Raw genomic sequence first — 23,113 nt, forward strand, 5'->3', positions numbered from 1 at the left:
TGCTGCTCTTTTTTTTTCTCAAACGTGCTTCTCTGCTGGTACTATCCTGATAAGTTTTATTGCTGTTAATGGTAACATTTTCATTGACACTACCTTTGCCTTAAGAGTGGTGCCAGGGTATTTAAACCACCACATATGTGTTGTATGAATGCTGACTTAATGTTATTTTTATGGAGTCATGGTTCCTGAATACTCTACTGGCTTTGTCACTGGGCACAGATAGGTCATTGACCAATGCATACATGTTTAGTATATTGTGCCTTGCAAAACAGCACAAGGAAGCTCAATGCAATATTTTGCTAAATGTAACGGGTTGGTTGGTGTTACATTCAGTGCAGCATTGATTTTTCACCTGCCATGACCTCTGTAATTGACACCATAATTAATACACTATAGTTATTTTTCACAATGTTTTTTCCTGGCCTAATTGCTGATTGAATTACTGTTGCCGTGTCTAACAAAAAAAATAAGCTGATCGAAAACGATCCTTTTTTGTTAATTTGCATTCAGCTAGCCCGTTATAACTTGGTCATGACATGCCGAGCCAACCAGCCTTTTTCAGATCATCACAAATATGGCCGAAACAATTTCATATTTCTCAAAGAACTCGTCCTGGTTGTTTATTTTGGTTGCCATAACTTTTCGTGCTTATTGTAATTCTGTAGTTCTGTGCCGATTGAGCTAGAGGGCATCAAAAAACAATATTTTTTCATAAAATGTTTTGTGATTAACTCAATACAATGGTATTTGTTGCAAGGTAATGAAGCAACGTAACTGTAAAAATAATGACCAATTATGCATATCAATTCTTTGAGGGGTTCTCACACCAGTAAAACTGAATGGTTGCCAAATTCGGTATTTTTTTCAGGAAACATGGCAAGCTCAAAAAGCACAAATAGATTATTTGTAGCTGGCCTGTTTAACAGGCTAAAAATAAAAATAATTTAGGTGCTGAAAGAATAGCACAGTGTCTGAGGAAAAAATTCCTATTTGCCCGTTTTGGGGGGGGGGGGGGGAAAGCTTTGTATTCAGCGTCAAAAGTCACCATGGTGCTTGGGCAAAAAAGTATGCATATCTCACTTGAAAACGGTATGTATTAGCTGAACGTAGGTGCAGTTACGAGGGAGTATTATTTTTATACTAAGAAATATTTTATTAAAGTTAGTGTTTCTTTTATAGCTTTTGACCTACGTAACTCTGCAGCATATTACATCTGCAAAGGCAATCTTCAGCCCAAACCCACTTATAGAAATGTAGGTAGCAATCTTAGTGCCATCTATAAAGCAACCGTAAAGGAATCGGAACAGAGGTGCACTACAAGAAATGTGGCTAGAGTGTGGTCACAAGTAGCATAGCAAAAGAAATATTTTGGGTGGGTTTGTGTGAAGGCAAAGTGATGTCAGCCACACTTTATGTACATTCGGGTGTGCATTTGTATCTCTACAGGTATATATGCTTATGAATAACTGAAACTTGAAAATATCTGAACGAACAGCAAAGGAAGGGGGGTGCAGCTCTCTCTCTCCTTTTCCAGTGATGACTCAGAGATGAGACATCAAGCTGCTAAAAAGTATACAATACGCAATAACACTACATTACCCACCAACATAAGCGAGAGAATAGAGTAGGCTAGCCTTTGAGTTCTTACTATAAAGCTCTTCATTTGTGTGTAGTCATATGACAGGTTTTTGGTCTCAAGGAGCAAGGTAGTTTCCTGAAAGCTAGAAAAAAATTAAGAATTTGTATTAAGACAGCGTTAATCAGTGTATTTCGTGAATGGTACTTACGTAGTGATTATGAATAAACTTTATTTATTAAGTGTGTAAAATACACATTCTGCATTTGCAGTAGTTCAGAGGAAAGTACCATTTGTGACTGTAAATCTCTAATGCTGGATGGTTCATTCACCACATTCACTGTTATGCATTTCTGTTAGCAATAGAATGCAGATTATAAATCCATTCCCTTGTAGATAGCACGACTTTTGCCGTCTGCATCCTACGCCAGTCGCCTTGACTTGAGGATTGCCTTTGTGAAAGGGTCATGCTGCGTGGGTTGCATAGGAAAGATGCTGTAAGGAATACTTGATTTCAAAAAAAAATATTTCTCAAGTTAACAAGTAACTGTCTAGTAACGTCATCTATTTTTAGCTCATTTATAACACTTTCAAGGGAGCTACCGTGCATATTTTTAGTACTATATCAAGGTAGGTTTTTTGCTGCTGTAACAGAGTTTTTTTAAAAAAAGAGAAATTTGATTTTTTTCAGATGATCTGCTGCACCTTGAGCACCTAAATTCCTTTTAGTTTGTAGCATGTCAATCAGGCTGATTGCACATATTCTATGTGTGCGCTTTCAGTTAGCCACGATCCTGGAAAAAATATCCTTCAACAAATTCATGCATTTTTCTCGTGTCAAAAGCCCTCAAAAATATACATACATAAATGAGTCATTATTTTTACAGTTGCATCAATTTACTACGTTGCCGTAAATACCATTTTTATTAGGTATATTCCAAAACCATCTTTGGAAAAAAATGTTTTAACGCCCTCCGACTCAGTCAGCGAAAAACTACATATCCTTATAAATACGCAGGAAAGTTTTTGGCAACGAAAACAAACGAGCAGGACAACTTTCGAACTTCAAAAAACACGTGAAAATTATTTCTGCTATAGTTGTGGTGGTCGGAAACACGCTGGATGATTTGAAATGACCCAACAGCGCGCAAGCGTGCTAGGTGACGTCAGTGAGGATTTATTAGTGTGTAGTGTAAGATCTGGTGTTGTAATCCTGCATTTTTTAAATTTTGTTGGGTGTGTGCCGCTTCGCACCATTGTCTATTTAAATGGAATACGCTAGAGAAGTTGAAGCTTAGAAAATTTTTAGTGTATTCATTAGAAAGCATTAGCTGAACATACATAAAAAAAATGAGACAGAAAAAGCTGTTTGCTTGTTCTGTCCAGTTATCTAATGTATGTTGTGTTAGTACTTTTAATGCATTACCCATTTCTGTGGCATGTGCGTTGTTTTATATGTTCATGGATGCTATCTTTGAGCTTGATCGATATGGTCGCCAACAGTACCAAAGCAACAAAGTTATTGTAGTACACGTTTCAACCTCTCTTGTACTGTTGTGAGTTGAAGCTAATTTGACATAGTCTGGTGAAATTGGCTTTGCTGATACTTGAAAGCTGATCCAGTAGTGCCTTGAGGTTTTTTCATTTTCTTAGACAAGAATATAGGTGCATCCATTTAATGCATTTGAGTATTGCCCATTTATTCTATATGTTAGATGTGTGCTACCAAAAAAATGTCCAGAAATCTCTAAGGAAACTTTAGTCACTGGTATATAATTTAATTCAAACAAGTGCTGCAAGTTCATTTTTTGACACATTGTAATTAAGTTCTACATATATGTTCTTGGGCATATTCATCTACAGCACCAGAGCTCCAGAAATGCACTTTTTACTACATCAGGTGGTCTTCTAATCGAAGTTTTGCAGATTTCTAGTCAGATGCTGTAATATGATTGGCAAAATTTGAATATCTGTATTTCATTATTTTTTTTTACTTTTCTACTTTATACTACAAATATGTGAACATTTTGTATTTGTAGTGTTTGTACTTTAGTGCTTTATGTGGTGGTAATTGTTGTGCTCATGTTGTACAAATTCTGTGATCAATAATCATGCTTACTCCTGGAAAATGAACAGAATAGTTGTACTTTGTGTGTAATTTAACCTCCATAATAATAAATGTACAAGTCTTCAGCCTATGTGCTCTCGTAGGGCATAAACATGAACTCTGAAATAATCCGTATTTTGCTTTGATGTTTAGGCTGTAAATAGGCTTTTCTTTTTTCGCGTCTAATTTTTTTTAGAATGCAGCCTGCAGCCTTGCAAGAATTCTTGCTCAGAGGGAATTCCGACTCCAGTGGTTACTCCCATTCAATACCAAAAGTACTCCCAAGAGAGGCGAGCTAAAACGCCCTAGATTCTACCTATTTACACTGAAATAGAATAAAAAGAAGACAAAAACAGCGTGGTCACGTTACTCAAATGCTCCCGCTCTGCCTCTTGCAAACGCCAACAAGGGGGTAAAATAATGCCCTAACTACGCCGAAAATACTTCAAAGTAAGAACCATAAAACTTCGAATTCGTTTTCACTGAGCCACAAAAGGAGTAAAGTTTTTGCCCAATGTACGCCCTTTATATGCCCTACCACAAGGGCGCTTTTCTTTACTCCCATTTCGAGGACGTAAAAACATGTACAGATGGGAGTGATCAAGAGGACAAGCCAAAAAGTACCATTTGGGTTCTTTTTTTGTTGTTGTTTAGAGTGTCATCATCATCATCAGCCTCACTACGTCCACTGCAGAACAAAGACCTCTCCCATGTTCCGCCAGTTAACCCAGTCCTATGAGTGCTGCTGCCAATTTATACCCGCAAACTTCTTAATCTCATCTGCCCACCTAACCTTCTGTCTCCCCCTAACTCGCTTGCCTTCTCTGGGAATCCAGTTAGTTACCCTTAATGACCAGCGGTTATCCTATCTGCGCGCTACATGCCCGGCCCACGTCCATTTTCTCTTCTTGATTTCAACTATGATATCCTTAACCCCCGTTTGTTCCCTAATCCACTCTTCTCTCTTCTTGTCTCTTAAAGTTACACCTACCGTTTTTCTTTTCATTTCTCAACTTGTCGTCCTCAATTTAAGCTGAACCCTGTTTGTAAGTCTCCAGGTTTCTGCTCCGTAGCTAAGTACTGGCAAAATACAGCTGTTATATGCCTTCATCTTGAGGTATAGTTGTAATCTACCTGTCATAATTTGAGAGTGCTTGCCAAATGTGCTCCACCCCATTCTTATTCTTCTAGTTACTTCAGTCTTGTGGTTCGGCTCCACGGTTATTACCTGTCATCAGTAGACATAGTTTTTCACAACTTGAAGTGCACTATTACCTTTCTCGAAGCGCTGCTCTCTTCCAAGGCTGTTGTACATTACGTTCGTTTTCTGCAGAATAAATTTAAAACCTACTTTTCTGCTCTCCTTGTCTAACTCCATAATCATGAGTTGCAATTCTTCCCCTGAGTTACTCAGTAATGAAATGTCATCGGCGAAGCGCAGGTTACTAAGGTACTCTCCATTAACTCATCCCTAACTGTTCCCATTCTAGGCTTCTGAAAACCTCCTTTAAGCACGTGGAAAACAGCATTGGGAGATTGTGTTCCCCAGCCTTACACCCTTCTCGATTGGTATTCTGTTGCTTTCTTTATGAAGCACTATGGTAGCAGTTGATCCCCTGTAGATTTCTTACAGAATGTTTATATATACTTTATCGACGCGCTGATTCTGCAGTGTCTGCATGGCGGCTAATATTTCTACTCAATCAAACGCCTTCTCGTAATCTATGAAGGCTATGTAGAGTGGTTTAGAGTGTAGTTGGGTAAAAATTGGGAATTCTGAATTGTTATTTTGTCTTTATTATTCCTATTTATCTATTGAAAGAGAAGCGATTGCCTTCAATGTCAAGCGTAAGCCAAGTAAAGGCCCCCTTGTCTGAATTCTGGACGCGCGATTTTGTTTTTCCTACATATACGGAATGGCCAGTGAATGGTTGTGCAGCGCAAGAAGTCGTTTTTTTTACTAGCAGACGCTGTCTGCATCAGCTTTGTGAGGCAAGAGAGGTGAAATAGACATGATCGCCAACATGCGGGTTTCGGCACGAGGCGCTAGCACGTGGCGCAAGCAGCGAGACGCGAGCATGCGCAGTGTTCGTGCGGACGGTGCCACCACCGACGCCAAAGCGCGACATCGTGCGACTTAAAAATGCACTGCATTTAAAGTTTGCCACCATGGTGGCTTGATGGCTATGGCACTGCACTGCTAAGCGGGAACACAACTGGTTCAGTTCCAGGCCAAAGTAATACCTTTCGATAATGGCAAAATGCAAAAAACATAAGAAAGAAAACAGCTTGGGTACTTAGATTTAGAGGCACATAGCAAACGGGCTCAAAATAATCCGTAGTCCCTAGCAGGGTTGGCTTCATCACGCAGTTTTGGCCTGTAACCCCCCTCCCCCCAATTACATTATCAATGCTTTTGTGCTCTCTGAGCTTGTGGTTACGCTTTTTACCATTTAATTCCTTACCTTACCCGTACCATTGCTTTCTGAATTGACAATAGTATTGCGAAATTATTAAAACTAAAAAGTGACCACAGGTGCACTGAAATTTGGCGCATTTGTATAAATAGTAGCTCTCTGTTTGGGAACTGTAGGTCCCCGTTTGGCACTGCACGATCAAAATGTCGCACTTTTAACTGATCTCTTCCTTTTCTGTTCTCGCAGATTGTCGCGATAGTCTGCGGAGTACTACATTTGGCTCAATTCATCTACTCGCTGATCAAGAACTGGTGACAGGTGGAAAGCTGGTCGCCTGCGCAAGATGAGGCCTTCTGTGATGTTATGCTACCGGAGTTACGACAAAATCAAACTGGGCACATACCAAGCAGGGGCCTAACGCAGCGATCACAAAATTTTCTACATGCTTTGAGGCGCAGCCGAAAAATATTACACAAATGGTGGCCTATGATCATTTTCTGCTTTCGTTCAGTCATTGCAATGCATTTTACATACCATTGAACACTGTGGTTCTTACAGGTATCACTGCTTTGCGTATGTGTAAAAATACGTATTTTTTTCATTCTGGCGGTTTATGCAAAGATGGAAACCTAAGCAGGGATTCGGTGCATTAGTCGGGCTAAATAATTAGGGACCTATGTTTTTTTTATTTTTTAGTTTGCTTGCATGCTTTTCACATAATGCATTGCTTTCACACACGGCCCAAAGGGCATTCGAACAGCCGTACCTCCTTATTTAATCAATCCCAAATGTTTGAGAAACACCTCTGTTACCTAACGGATCTAATGCACAGAAATCCCTAGTTCTGGAAACAGTAAAATTGAAAATTTGTACGTCATGACGTAAGAAAATGCTTATGTACATAATTTCCACTCGTATGACTATCAGCAACTGAAAAGCTGTTTAACTAGGGAACATGTACATGAAAAGTAGATTTTTTATTTACAGTACCTTATGGAGCCCTCGCGAGCATTGTGTAAGGGGGGCGATACAGATGATAAGCGAGAACATTATATATATATAAGTAAATATTTATTATTATAGGAAATACAATTTAACTAATGAAAATATCCGCACAATACATACAAGAAAGGTAGGTTACAATATGCGACGCCCCACCGCGGTGGTTTAGTGGCTAAGGTACTCAGCTGCTGACCCACAGGTCGCGGGATCAAATCCCGGCTGCGGCGGCTGCATTTCCGATGGAGCCGGAAATGTTGTAGGCCCCTGTGCTCAGATTTGGGTGCACGTTGAAGTACCCAAGGTGGTCAAAATTTCCGGAGCCCTCCACTACGGCGTCTCTCATAATCATAGGGTGGTTTTGGGACGTTAAATCCCACATATCAATAAAATCTATTAATCTGTGCACAAGTACTTTTTAAGGGTATGACAGAACTTTGTGTGCTGCATTTCCGATGGAGGCGGAAATGTTGTAGGCCCGTGTGCTCAGATTTGGGTGCACGTTAAAGAACCCCAGGTGGTCGAAATTTTCGGAGCTCTCCACTACGGCATCTCTCATAATCATATGCTGGTTTTGGGACGTTAAACCCCACATATCAAATCAGAACTTTGTGTGGTCTTGCTCGGACGCAAGGCCATCTGGTAAATCATTCCACAAACGAAAGCTCGTGGAAGAGCCCATTTGTTGAAAGCGTTAGTACCGCCGCACATTCGGGATAAACTAAAGCTGTTATGTAGTCTGCTCGAAGTTTGATGAGATAGATTACGCTGAACAGCTGGCGTCATGCTAGTGTGGATAACTTTGTGGAATAACGTTAAAAGAGAAATGCGGTGGCATATTTTCGGTGGTGACCTTATTGAAGGCGTAAAGGAGAAATACAAAAATAATTTGACAGTAAATAGAAACTAACAATAGTCTGATAAAAGTTCGATGAGCTATATTAAGCTGAACAGATGTAGCAACCAGCAATGTAGTCTACTTGAAATTCGATGAGCTAGATTAAGGTGAACAGATGGCATCATGCTGGTGTGGATAACTTTGTAGAATAATGATAAAAGCGAAATGTGGCAGCCAATTTTCAATGGTGACTAAATTGAGGGCCTGGAGGAGAAATACAAGATCATTTAACAGTAACTACAAACAAGCAATAGTGCAAACGAGAAAGAACACTTAAGGGTATGAAAGAATAATGATGAAAGGGTATCGTAAAGGTAGGTGCAAAGTGACTGCACTGTGACTTGCAGCAAGAGCCCATAACGTCCGTTGAGGCCATAAGGGGAGAGGGGTGAATGCAATGCGACCACTTCATTCATGTTTTTGAAGGATAAATAGGTTTATGTGGCACAAGTGCGCCTCTATTGGTTAACAGTTCATGGTATACCGTTAAGATTACAATTACACATAAAATTTGCGGTATACTGGGCGTATATTGGTCATAGTTTTTCGCTGAACAAATCTGTAAAATCTAATAAAATAGTACTGTGATAAGCAGCATGTGCTAATTACGTAAAAACAATTGTATTTGCCTCGTAAGTCACAATGAACTTACAACCATATCTCGCATGCGCAAGCATATCGCTTGCCTACACCTTTTATACTATAGCTTCCATCCTGCTGCAACCAGTTTGCAAGAGTGCGCATAGGAACGTACGGCGTAGTGGGATAAACGAGTGCAGCAATAACAAGATTACACGTGTACAGGATTTCTCAGCGAATACTTTTTGAAAACTTGGAGGACGCTTGAGCTTCACCTTCAAGAGTATGGAATGCGATAGCGCAATAAGGCACCACGTACATCATCATCTCAAACGCTGCCCTGGCTTCGATTTTGGTGGGCACATGGACAGCACTGCAAGGAAAGGAGCACTCGTGGTCATTTATGTCTGAGCTCAGTGTGATGTGTGGCTCTATGAACCACCCACTCGTCAGGCAATCCTACTTATTTTCACGCGTGGAGCAATTTACTTTTCTGCCGGGCAATGTCACATTAGTTAGGGATACTATTCGCTGCATGACATCTGCACATGTTTTTGAGAATAGAGGTATCTTTAAGAGCATGACAACAATAACGTAACATTCAGCTTCTCGTTTCAAGCAAGTATTATCATCATCATAAATTCGTACGCGTTCGCTTTGTCCTCTTCGACTTCTGCTTCACTCCCACAATACAAGTGCCGTTATACCCGACGTGGAATATAATAACTAGAAACCGGATCATAGGAAAATGCCCATTGTGTTTCTTACCTCCCTGTCATGCCACTTCAATATATTAGTATGATGTAGAGGTGAAAAAAGGCTTTTACAGTGTTTTACAGTGTCTATAAATGCCTATTTTTATGTTAGTGCCTAAATTTCCATAAATGCCTCAAAATTCTAATTTTCCAAATCAGTGCCTATATCAATGCCATTTACCTCAAATTTTGCATTCAAGTGGAGAGTAAGACCGATATTCATGTTACCGGGAGGAATTTAGCTTGCTAAACTCACTGGGGTGCTACCTGTACTCCACCTTATAAGTTCCTTTCAGCTCTGTCAAAGCTACAAGGCCTCTTAGCCAACACAAAGGCTGATTACCGTCTACACATGCGTTGATCCGTGTCACATCGTCTGCTCGGCATCTCTCCGAAGTCTTTTAGCGGAGGTATTTTTAAGAGCATGAACAACAATAACGTAACATTCAGCTTCTCGTTTCAAGCAAGTATTATTATCATCATAAATTCGTTCGCGTTCGCTTTGTCCTCTTCGACTTCTCCTTCACTCCCACAATACAAGTGCCGTTATACCCGGCGTGGAATATAATAACTAGAAACCGGATCATAGGAAAATGCCCATTGTGTTTCTTACGTCCCTGTCATGCCACTTCAATATATTAGTATGATGTAGAGGTGAAGAAAGGCTTTCACAGTGTTTTACAGTGTCTATAAATGCCTATTTTCATGTTAGTGCCTAAATTTCCATAAGTGCCTCAAAATTCTAATTTTCCAAATCAGTGCCTATATCAATGCCATTTACCTCAAATGTTGCATTCAAGTGGAGAGTAAGACCAGTATTCATGCTACCGGGAGGAATTTAGCTTGCTAAACTCACTGGGGTGCTACCTATACTCCACCTTATAAGTTCCTTTCCGCTCTGTCAAAGCTACAAGGCCTCTTAGCCAACACAAAGGCTGATTACCGTCTACACATGCGTTGATCCGTGTCACATCGTCTGCTCGGCATCTCTCCGAAGTCTTTTCGCATGCATAAAACTCAGGTGCTTCGGTGCAGCTGCTGGGCGACGAAGAACGAATGCAAAACTGTGGAGTGTCGTGCGGGAAAAGTAGACTGTAGATTAAAAATAAGTTTTGTTTGTAACACACTTATTACAGGGCGCTTTATTGGGTCGCATGAAAAATTTTAACCAGATACTGGAAGTTGTTCCATATCTAATGAGAAGCTTCGCATCACTAGAATTTTCATTGCTTCATTACAAGCCACAAAAGCAAGAGGAGGTAGGCTAGAAACCTTTGGCTTTTGTTCGGTGTACATTTCACCAGCCAAATTACGTCCCTGTCATCGTTGGTATTGGCGCAACTTGGAGCCAGAAGATCTCGTGACGCAGACGCATAAGCAGGTCAGGCGCACACAACGTTACATTCACATGACATGCCCATGCCGGTCATGCACGCAAGCAGTGGTGCGTCATTTGGACGTTCTCTGTATTGTATTGCCTGTTTTGAGGGATAGATCCCTCTGTGCGTGAAGTTTTGGAAAGGCTGGCATGGATCATGCATCCTTACCACGATGCAAAGCATTGCACCACTGAAACAGCTCTAACAGAAAATGCACCGAAAACAAGCCAATAGTTGGGAATTCCGGCACCGGCATGATGCAAGATTGGTGAAACCACTAACGCAAACGAAAAAGATGCAGCTTATAGTCTCACATTTCGCTAGATACAAAGCCAGAAAAAATGATATGCATCAATTCCGTTTAAACGTTTCAATGTTTCTTTCAGCCTTCATACTACTGTTAGGCAACAGAGTGTGGAAATTACACATGTCACCTCGAAAATTCTCGCTGTGTCGCTGTGAGGGCAAGTTAGACTAATTACGGCAACTCAATTATTCGTTGCCAAGATTGATGAAGACATTTGCACGAGAGTGAAAAGATGTCTATGACGCAAGAGATTACGTAAGAGTTAGCGGTAATGAAGCGATGCAAAAGGCTACAATGATTAGCACTGTTCTCGAGTCAATTAACGTAGTTCTTCACTTCTTCACTATTGTGAACAAACAGACCGAAGAGCCACGACGGTAAGAACTGTTTATTTAGATTATTTGAATGTGAACAAAATGATGATATGTCTTTTTTTCTCTTCTAACTGTTCGTCATTTTCTCTTTTATCTTCCTGTTTTTACATCTCCCCGGGGCCTCAACGGATGGTTGCGCGGATGGACAGAAGCAAAAACGAACGGATGACGGACGGAAGCGTGGACAGGCTGACGGACGCTTCGCCCCACTCATCATCTTTGCTCCGTGGATATGCTGCGATTCTTTTGTTTCTCGTTATTAATTCTCATTGCGGGTTTCAATAATGCACTCTTCATTTCTTCCATTTACTCAGAGTTTCATCGTTGCCACCATACTTCAGTACCTTCTTCGCGAAATCTCCACACCTGTTGGAGGTTGTGGTCCCATTTTTTATTTACGTCTGCTCCAAGCTTTCGCTTTCCGCCAACCAGATCTTATGGGGTCAAAGGAGTGGACTCGTCCGGATCCTCATAAATGTACGTAAGTGGTCGGTTGTTCATGAAGCCTTCAACTTCATAGAGTAAGCTATGCATCTCATTTATATGTAGTAAACATCGACCAATCACTTTTCGCATACATGACTTGAAGCGGCGTATTAGGCGTTCATAAAATCCACTCCACCATGGTGCGTTTTCGGGAATGAATTTCCGCTTGATACGATGATTGGCGATAAATTTCTTGTTGACTCACGTTGTAACGTCGAAATTATGTTCAATTTTTTCTTAGCTTTCTTGAAAGCCTTCGCATTATCGCTGTAAATGACTGAGCACATTCCTCTTCTTGAAATAAAGCGTCGAAAAGCTTGCAGAAAACTTTCAGCTGAAGTGCCTTTAACTGTTTCCAAGTGCATAGCTTTCGTAACTGTGCATGTAAAGATTATTATGTAAACCTTTATTATCTCTCCTTCGTTTTAGCTCCTTGCATAGGGCCTGTGGAGTCTATTCCAACTATTTTAAAAGGTGCAGTTATTGTTACTCAGTTGGCAGGCAGAGGAGGTATTTCTTGTCGCAATGGTCTGTATATATACCTTCTGCATATAATGCATGTTCTAATGACATCTTATACTTCCTGTCGTCCACTGAGTATCCAAAACTTGGTTCTTAAACGGGCTAGCGTGTCTCGCACTCCGCCGTGAAATGTTTCTTCATGCACATGTCTAATCAATACCCTTGTAAAATGATTTGTTTCCAGGTATCACTATCGGATTCGTTTTGTTAAATGTCATACTTGTCTCTTGAACACGTTCTTTTAGTCTCAGTATGCCTTGTTTGTCTGTGAATACTTGACATCCTCATATTGTCTCATGTGCTCCGACTTTATTCAGTTTTTTGGTAAGTTCTACATTTTGTTTTTGCCAAATAATATGGCTCTCCGCACCGATAGTTCTCTTCAGCTGTTAGAAGAGCATATAGTTTGTCGCGTTGAACATTGCTGTAGAAGCAAAAGATCCAAGCTCTTACCCTCAACATCTTCGAGTAAGTGCCAAGCTTTTAAACTCCAATTTCTCATTCTGCGTCTTGTACCATCTTATATGCAACAAGTATTTCAATCTCCCTTGTTTCTTCATTACCACCTGGCTCTTTGTATCTTGGATAGGCTTTGTTCTGTAACCACTCCCATTCTTTCAACCAAATTTCTGCTTATGAAAATTGTTCTGCGTTCACCACTCTGGTTAGAAGCTCCGCTGGATTTTCATTACTGCTCACGTATGCCCACAGAGTCTATGCTCACAATTTTCTTATTTTTTTGTTGTCTATGTTCAACAAATGCTTCATGCCTTCTTTCTTTTCTTATACAGTTTAACACGATTGTAGGATCCATCCAAAACTTCACCAGGTCAATTTTTCGTTTCGGGTTACTTTTATTGTGATTCCAAATTCTCACAGATAGTGTTGCTCCTAGAAGTTCTGATTTGGAAGGCCAATTGTCTTCATTGGAGACACTTTACTTTTTGCGATAGTAATCACTGTCTCTTTGACTTCGTTTTTGTAGGACAGTACCATGTAGGCTGCACATCCATATGCCGCAGGGCTTTCATCGGAGAAAATGTGTGATTCGCTGTTCAAATGCCACTTCTTATTTGACACGAACTGCCATGGTACTTTTATACTTTCGATTGATTAAATTTTCTCCTACCAGTTTCTCCATATCTTCTCATCTTGCTCTGCTAAATGATCGTCCCAAAAAATTCCAGATATCCAGAGCCTTTGTATCGCTTTCTTTAATCTTATTGTGACAGGCGTTAAAAATTCTAATGCATCGAATATCTTAGCACTTTCTTGAAGCACTGTTCGCTTGGTCAGCTTTCCACTCACTTTTGCTGTCACCCATTTTTCTACAGGATAGCACAAAGTATTGTCATCCGTACTCCATGTCATTTCGAGAACATTGGTTTCACTTGATGATGTAGGAGCGGCATCTTGATTCTCGGAAAAATGTTTCCTCTCCTTTTCACTGTTCGATGACCATTTGCTTAGATTCATTCCTGCTCTCCAAAAAATTTACTTTGCGTCCCAGTATAAACGTTTCGCTTGACTCCAGTGCATTGCTCCAATCATGACATCATCGACGCAAATTGAATTTCGAAGTTTAGTCATCGTTTCAGGAAAGTTTTCCTGTTCCTGATTCAGGTGATGTTGTATTGTTGCTGCCAGCAAGAAACTGCTTGGCGTTGTACCAAACGCACCCTCGTCATCCTCTATGCAACAATGCTTTCTTTAGTAAAGTCGCAGTGCTCAATCTGTCGCCCCAAAAAACGAAGGGCGTCTCAACCTTCTTCGTGAATACTGATCAGCAGGAATGCCTTTTCTATGTCTGCCGTCATTGCAACAAGTGTTTGTGAAAGTTAATTATCAGTGTCAGCATGTCCAGATTCAAGTTTCCTCCAGCTTCTAGGTTTTCGTTCAACAACATTCCTGGTGTCATTGACGAGGAAGCGTCAAACACTATCCTTACCTTTATTCTCAGTCGATCTTCTCTGATGACTTCTTGATGTAGCATGTAGTATGTAACGTGCTCATATTGATCCCCAGTTGTTAGCTCTTCCACTGCCGACGTAAATTATTCTTTCATAGTGCTGTTTTATTTTTCTCTTAGCGCCGAGTCTTTTGAAGTCTTCTAGATACTTGCATCTATCTTCTAATTGCTACTTCTTTGTTATCTTTCATGTTCACTGTTTCTTTAATGATAGTCTTACTTCGTATCTATCTCCATCCCTCACCACCGTCTTTTCAAAATGCAAAAAGGTGGTCAACTCTATGCAGCCTGTTTTTCGTTTCCGTTGTTCCAGTTGTTTCTAGCTCCCAAAATCTTTGAATTGCATTCATTATCTCATCCTTTCTTTCTGCAGCGTGTAGAACCATGATGGATTTTGCTTTAGTGACGTATTATTCAACACCACATGGTTCATTTACAATCCAACCTAGAATGCTTTCTACTAGCATCGTGTCTTCATTTAGTCTTTTCACGCGTCCAGTTATTGCCTCCCAGTAGAAATCAGGCCCTATGAGTAAACTAGTTTCCTGAGTTGTACGTTTTCTATGCTTGTCATCATCTATTTTCAATCCTATTTTCTTCATATAGGACTTTGAGTGGTCGTTTGGGCTAGGAAGCCTCGTCCTTGATACTAAGTCTATTTCAATAGCCTTCATTATTACTGATTCCCCACTTGGATTTTCTTTCAGTGCAACTTCGACAACTTTCATAAAACTTTAACTTTCTTTTTCTCCAAATCATCCAACTGTCAGTTTTTTTTGTAGAGTACCTTGCAACCAATTCTTTGTGATAGACAGGTTTGTATGAATCATATTTGGCTTTCGCTGTCGAATAAAAGTCTTGCGAACTCTGATTTATATTCACCTTCTGTCCACGTTATGGCCGTCTGCAATAGAACAAGATGGCGCTTTTCTTGCAGTTTAGACAATGCTAGCCGATTGCACGATTTGTTAGCAGCCATATCGTCGTTTCGTTCCTCACTTTTGTTATTACGCTTGCTGCCTTCATTTCCCTCTGTCCTGCACATGAAAGTTGCGTGTCTTGCTCTGCAACGTTTACAAACAACCATGGCTTTACAAACTCTTGCGTTTTGATTTGGTCTCGTGCGCCTAAAGCACCTGTTTTCTCCTCTAAGCTTTTCCTTTTTGTCGCCATACTTTAGTGACCTCCTACTGTCTTCAGAGCTGTGATTGGTTAACTTATAGAAGTAACATCTTTTTGTGGTGCAGCTTAAATGCGGAAGTCTTGCTTGTTAAGCTTGATCTGTTAGTCCATTTTTTTCGACGTCTGTCTTCCTCGTCTTCGAAACTTTCTAGTGACTCTCTGCACATTACTTGTTCTTGCAAAAATGTTATCAATCCCTTTAGTGTATCTTTACTAATACCGATGTTGCTTTCTCCTTCCGAAGTTTCCGTTCTCTTTTGCGTAGTTTGCCTCCTCGTAAAATTGGTGTTCAGAGAAGAGTTCTTGTGGTGTAGAACGCTTTAAGATCGACATAAGCATAGTAGTGTAGAACCCACTGCAACTCCAGGTGCTTCCAATGTGTTCGTGTGCACTTGCACTGTCTGGCAAAATTCGCGTAAACCTTTGACATCTTTTGGATGTCTAACTGGTTCTAACTTAGTCAATGCATTAATGTGAATTTCTTTCAAATGTTCTTCATTGCCAAACTCCTCCTTCAAAAGCTTAACAGCTATCTCGTAATTTTTATCGCAGTATTGCTCTCCTTCAATAAAATCTGCTGTTTTCCCGTCAAGGACAGATGTAAGGTAGTAGAAACTTCTGACTTTCTGATAAGTTCTGTCGAAGATGTATCGCGCTTTAAAACTGCGTCCAAAATGTTTGCCACGTAAGCTTGTTGCCGTCCAACCTGAACATGTCTATTTTTGGCAGTTTCGCATAACACTCAGTATTCTGGTTTTTGGACACTGTTGCTTCTGTTCTTGTTATTTCCTTAGATGGTTGTCCATCATGCTCAGTGACTCTTAACTTCTTGATGCAAGATTTTATTCTTGAAATGGCCGTAATAATCTTCATATATATTCCACTACTCCAGCGAATTCATCTACTGCTATTTCCTTTGATATTTCCTCTGCTATTTCCACTGCTATTTTCTCTGGTGAGTGTGTTACGTGACTACAAATTACGTAACATCGCGTAACAACGAGGCATTGAACTAAAAACCCGCCAGACCTGCATGCGCGGAACGTGCAGGGCAGTCACAGCGAAAGCTGAAAGAGTGACCTTTCAGAGCCTTTCTAAACATTCTTCGGGTAACTGCTTCAAGAACACTTGCAGGGTACCCACTACCCCATAAATTGTAATTTTTGTGCTGTAGGGGGGAATACACTAGGCCATCCTTCATCATTCTTTGGAGAAGCGTGATACCCGCTACACACTTGCAAGGAATATTTTGCATTTTTTTATGCTCAAGTTGGATGACGATTATGAAGAATTATGCCTTAAGCTTTTGTAAAGGGTTCGAGCATTCGAGCACCCTCTCATAACGCTATTCACATTGTGTAACGCCCAGTTGGGCCTTTGTCGTTCTAAAACCCTTCATTACTTATATTACCGCAATTCCTTTCCCTACATCAAGCCTGCCTAAGTCCACTTTGCAACGCAGCTTGAATCACGAGCGTGGCTCATTGGTAGACTGCTGGGCTGGCACGCAAGAGACCCGGGTTCAAATTTCATTCTGTACTAGGCGTATTTTATTCACTAAGTTTATTTTCTTATTGCATGCGATTGTGGTTACGGGCACCGGCGGAGGCGGACAACTACAGTGCGCGCGACCCTTGTAGTGATCTTATTGCAGCTTACGCTGTACAAATGACGTAACAATATATTACGGCTATTCACGTATACGTAAAGACGAAACATAACGTAACAACTAGTCATGTGATTAAAATCGTGTAAATTTTACGTTGCTAAGTATCACGTGTTATGTAATGTCCGGCAACATCCAGTCATGGGAGTCTGTAATGTCCGACAAAACTGTAATGTCCGGCCACATCTAGTCACGTGACGAACAACCACATAACATTGAGTCACCTTAATATAATCACACAATATTGCCAAATAGCTCACCACGTAATTTGTTCTCATAAGAAATTGCGTAACAGCTACTCGCGTGACAAATTTGCTCTATAAACCATGTGACAGCTAGTCCCGCAACTAAAATTACAACACCACGTTACCGGTAGTCCCGTGACATGTCTAGCGAAGTCTAGTCATACTTAGTACTGCTAGAGACCCTATGAAGGTTTGCAAACACGGGCGCTCGATGACTTCCGAATTTGTTAACTGATGTGCCTTGATAGCATCGGTGGACAACAGGAGCTTCAAAAAATAGCTAGCTTATTTTCTAGCCTTCTTCCCTTAATTGCCAGAATATATTCAAATAAATGTCCTTTTGAGCTACATAAAAATAAAGAAACAATCTCTTGTGCTTCACGCACGTTGCTTCTATGTAAAAAACAAACAAAAGAAAGACTTTGCTAATCTTCGAAATGAACTTGAAGACGTGATTTCCGTTTCCTTGTTAGGAGCTGGTAAATGAGGTGACCGGAAGTCTTTTGGAGTACGGCAATTACAACTTCGACACCGTCTATAGTAAAAACTCCTGATCTGTATCAAGCCAAGCTTTGTCCCGTCGAAAACTACTTCCACTGATGGTTTCAGCCTTACGCCACAAGCGAAAGCTGCGCAATTTTTTTTCGGGAGCATTTTCAAGCCGCAGCGTGGCTTTCTGGTGGAGCACCTGCTCGCCACGCAAAGGCCTGCGTTCTATTCTATTCAAACAAATCTATCTAGCCGTGTATACGTCTTGGTGTTTTTGTGATCTTCTTCTTAACTTTGTCTACACAAAAATTGATATGGTAAGAGGGTGTGACGATATATATGGCTGGTTATCATATGAATAACTTTAAAATCCTGTCGCATATGTACCATGCTCTTTCCTCCAGACACGTGTGGCACATGAACGTATATATACGGGCTGTGGTATGCGGGCATCAGCTACAGGTGATTGACAGTTTGTATGTAACCAGGAACGGCGAGAACAGACATTGGAATATTTAAACGAGATGGCGTTAAGAAAAACTCACGTCGGCAGGACTGATCCAAAAAATTCGAAGAATAAATATCAGGGCCTTAGCAGTAACAAGTCCTAAGCATTCTGCGTTACAATCAAGTTATCATGATCATCATTAATCGCCTGACTACGTCCACTGCAGCATAAAGGAATCTCCCGTGTTCCGCCAGTCAACACTCGGTCCTGTGCTTGCTGCTGCCACTTTAGACCTGCAAATTTCTTAATCCGCTCAGACTTTTGTTGAACAGTCGTGTATATACTTCACATAACCAGATGTTTACAGTTGTGCAACAATGCCAACAGTAACATGGTTGTTACCAACACAGAAGAGGTAAGCAGATAAGTAGCGCTTGTGCTTGCGAGGATGGTAACTCTGGTTAGTGGTGCGTAGACCAAATTCAGCGGATGTCGGTAAAGTGTATAACTGACGCTGAGCCAACGTGAATCCTGTGTCACAGGAGCACATATGTGATGTTTTTACATTTTATTGGCCAGCGACACAACCACAATTGCCGTTTCGCCAGCAATGTGACGTTGCCCCACCACGGTGGTCTAGAGGCTGAAGTACTCTGCTGCTGACCTGCTACATGAGGGATCGAATCCCGGCGGCGGCGGCTGCATTTTCGTTATAGGCGAAAGCGCTGTAGGCCCATGGGCTCAGATTTGGGTGCACGTTAAAGAACCCCAGGTGGCAAACATTTCCAGAGCCCTACACTACGGCGTCTCTCATATTCTTATGGTGGTTTTGGGACGTTAAGCTTCCACATATCAATCAATCAATCAATCAAAGCAATATGGCGTTTTTCCAAAGCATTTTTGAGACCTAACATACCGCTGTGGTACTGTACTTCATTGCCAAGCAGAATTCTAGGTTTAAATTCCTGCTGGTACCCTAAAATTTAACTTTAGCATTTATCGGCTCTCCTCGTTTCAGTTTTTCTTGGCACTATTATACTTAAATTACAAATGTCTGTTCCCACCGCTCCAGAGTCAATAAACTGTCAGTCCCCTATGTCGTATACCAGCATACCACCACATGGAACATGTGGGCATGTGCCACAAATGTGTGGAGGAAACAATTTCTCGACGTACGTACGCAACGGGATTTGCAAGTTAGTAATGTCTTCACCCATCAAACTTATTCGAGAAGCTTTGTTACCCCTGAATACAAATGCTGCTTTAACCCAAGATATGAAGGTGATACACGTAGTATATAATGCCCTACATGATATACGGCGATATATACTCCTTATATCGCCTCTTAACCTAGCAGAAAATATTAGTATGGGATACATAGTGATATATACACACGTGGATGGCTGTATCGATAGATAGATAGATAGATAGATAGATAGATAGATAGATAGATAGATAGATAGATAGATAGATAGATAGATAGATAGATAGATAGATAGATAGAAAGATAGATAGATAGATAGATAGATAGATAGATAGATAGATAGATAGATAGATAGATAGATAGATAGATAGATAGATAGATAGATAGATAGATAGATAGATAGATAGATAGATAGATAGATAGATAGATAGATAGATAGATAGATAGATAGATAGATAGATAGATAGATAGATAGATAGATAGATAGATAGATAGATAGATAGATAGATAGATAGATAGATAGATAGATAGATAGATAGATAGATAGATAGATAGATAGATAGATAGATAGATAGATACTACGCAAAGAAGCGCTTCGCATTTAAAAAGCAACGACAAAACATATAATTTCACATATACTATGCCTTGCTTCTCTACTCATAGTTCGTGTTCTTTGCATCGGTGAATTGTAGGGACCTTACAAGAACATAATAAAATCATGAAAATGGAAAGGAAGTTTACATTATAATACGCGTACGAAAAAACGAAGTAGCTTTGTTCACCTAACTTGTACATTACAATAAGCGTATTAAAAAAAGAAGGAGCTTTGTTGACCTAACTTGATCGAGCGTTGTTTTTCTTAGGATGTGTAAAAGACTAAAGTAAGACTTAGACATCTACATCTTAGGACTGTGATAGGCGTCAAATATTTAAAAATGCACTAAAAAGTAATGAAAATGAAGAAAAACAAGATTCCTCAAGATCACAGTGACAAATCGAAACTGAAACAGAAACATGGTGGTTTGTTTTGGTGGTGACATCTTTTGGGATTCTGTGAAATTAACTTACGGGCCGAAAAAAAAAATGCTCCGACGCGTGGCATCCAACCTACGACGGCGCACTGACGTTGCGCCACGCAACTGCGCGATTAACACACTTGGCCACGAATGCCACTGAGCCGCTTGCGATAAGCAAAAGTTTATCGATATGCCACAAGCATTTGAAGGAGTGAGTCGCAAAAAATGCACTAGGGAACAATGCTAGGCAAATAGCGGCACGTTGAGAGATTTTCAATCAAAATCTCAGTGTCAGGACTATATACAGTGCACTGAGCATTAATAGAACCAGCTTAGTTTTACTGCAGTGAACATTTTTGTCTCGAAAAAGAGGCCACTTTTTGGCGTTCCCATGGACTCTCATTGTATGATCTTTAAGTGCTCTGGGATCAAAATTTAAGGTTACCCTAACATGATCACTGCAGCCTTCTCGTTGGTTTATGTTCCCAGACGCCCTCTGTTGTCAGCGTTTCTCAAAATTCACCCTCTACAATTAATTATTCGAGAAACCTCACTAATTCCGTGGAAAACGCACTAGCTTCGAGCTGGGACTGCTAGGGGCGTTGGCTGTTATGTGTCCAGAAAAGCTGGATATGAAATTGTGTATGAGGTGGCTGTTCGACATGTCGGGTGTACCACCACTGAGTGGTTATAGTAGGAGAGATATAAATGTACGACTGTAGTACATTAATACGGGTAGCTATACTGAAATACGAAAACTTATTTGCAATTGTTGAGTCCTCGTCAGCGTCACAGTGGCGCGAAATCTTGGAATGTCATGATTTTATTTATACACACACACACACACATATATATATATAAATATATATATATATATATATATATATATATATATATATATATATTATGCCTTTTTCGAGGGTGTTAAATCGGTGTATGCGTATGACTCACGTTCTTCACGTTGCAAGTTTTATTTAAATTCTGTTTCTAAAAGTGCGACTGACTATTTGTCGAATGAGGGGCCGGGAAGTTTAGAGTGTTATGATAGAGGTAGATTGGGGGCTGCTCTTGCGCGGGCTCTGTGATAATTGAAACAAATCCTAAAGGCTATTTGCATTTCTCCGATGTATGGCATGCCGCCACGTTCAATGTGGAAGAGTCGCGATGAGGAAGAGTCATACGTCTTGGGCTTTCACCGGAACAATAGCGTCGCGCGGGGTGTCGATGTGGAAAGCGCCACGCTCTTGGAGTGAACGGACACAGAAGACGCGGTTCGAACGAGCCAACAACACATCTTCATTTAGTTACTTTCAGAACGACGATATGACAAGCCAAATTAATATACCCAAATTGTGATCAAGACACTAAACAACCTACACAATATTACACAACATTCAAAGACATTACAAATACATGAACACACACAAGGCGGCATCGCCAACGCCTGACATACCACGAGGGCCCCTGGCGCGCAACCCTCAATGCCGCGCACTGGGGACTCACGCGAGTGACAACCATTCGTCCCAACCACCAGCCGCCAAAGAGTACCGGTCATATTTCGGGCGCCGTCACCCTGGCCTACGCCAGGCGTCACTGCCGGTGGGACGCACTAAACATGATGATGGTGGTGGTGATAAACGCTCGCGAGCACTACGTTACCTACCGCTCGGTATCTGTGAGCCTGAAGTGCGGCCTACGTGCGAGACACAAATTCAACGCGGCACAAACAACTTCACCGGGTGTGTCAGCACTACCACATCATTCCAACCTGAATTCAAACAATATCCGTAAAATAAAAACACGAAAAAACAATCATCTACTCAATGCCAAACGAAGGATAACAAATGTCCCTAAAGAACGTCCGCGCACCCCAACACCGCCACCTGTCGACACTGCTGCAATGTCCGGCTCTACAAATTCACCTCAAAGCCAGTTCTATGATGGCAACGTTGCCGTCGGCGCCAGGAACCGTCACTCGGACCGACACGTCTTCTGGTTGCGACCAGCACTCACGAGGGCGCCGGACTGCCGGCAGTTTCGCAAGTCCCAGGCATGTCGATCACCCACCTCCTCAACCACATTCCTGGCCAGTGGCACGGACGATGTGCAGAAAACAGCCAGCCGTGGGTTACATCACTCCCGCTGCATACATTCAAAACACTCGAAAGAACAATGCATTATGGCAAAAGGAATAGAGCTTTGGGTTCCTCGTGCACGTGCTACGATGGTAAGTACTGCTAGCTAATACATCAGAGCGGACTGAGACGCCCAGCTAAAATAAAACAAATGTCGCTTTTTTCAACTCGTGCATCGCAAGATAAAACAAAGTAAGGGAAGGAGAGTGCAACACCTCTACGCCACGATCCACATAGTTTCGCCACGTGCGACAGGCAGCTTCGCAGAGCCCTAGGCCTAATGAGTCGCTTGACAACAACCGGTATCCACCCAGCACCCAGCCTAGGCGCAGCAGAGGCATCCGTTAGGAGACATCCACT

At 41.1% G+C, this 23,113-nt stretch overlaps 1 protein-coding gene across 1 annotated transcript in view; it reads left to right on the forward strand.

The window, feature by feature from the left end:
• LOC119187404 (uncharacterized) overlaps positions 1-6,561 on the forward strand; it is a 44,503-nt gene extending 37,942 nt beyond the window's left edge. The window contains exon 5 of the mRNA XM_037435549.2: positions 6,347-6,561. Within this exon, the coding sequence (XP_037291446.1) occupies positions 6,347-6,415 (69 nt within the window). The 3' untranslated portion in view covers positions 6,416-6,561. The remainder of the gene's footprint in view (positions 1-6,346) is intronic.
• Positions 6,562-23,113: the final 16,552 nt, after the last annotated feature.

Source organism: Rhipicephalus microplus, chromosome X (genome assembly GCF_043290135.1).
Source record: "Rhipicephalus microplus isolate Deutch F79 chromosome X, USDA_Rmic, whole genome shotgun sequence".
NCBI classification, from domain to species: domain Eukaryota; kingdom Metazoa; phylum Arthropoda; class Arachnida; order Ixodida; family Ixodidae; genus Rhipicephalus; species Rhipicephalus microplus.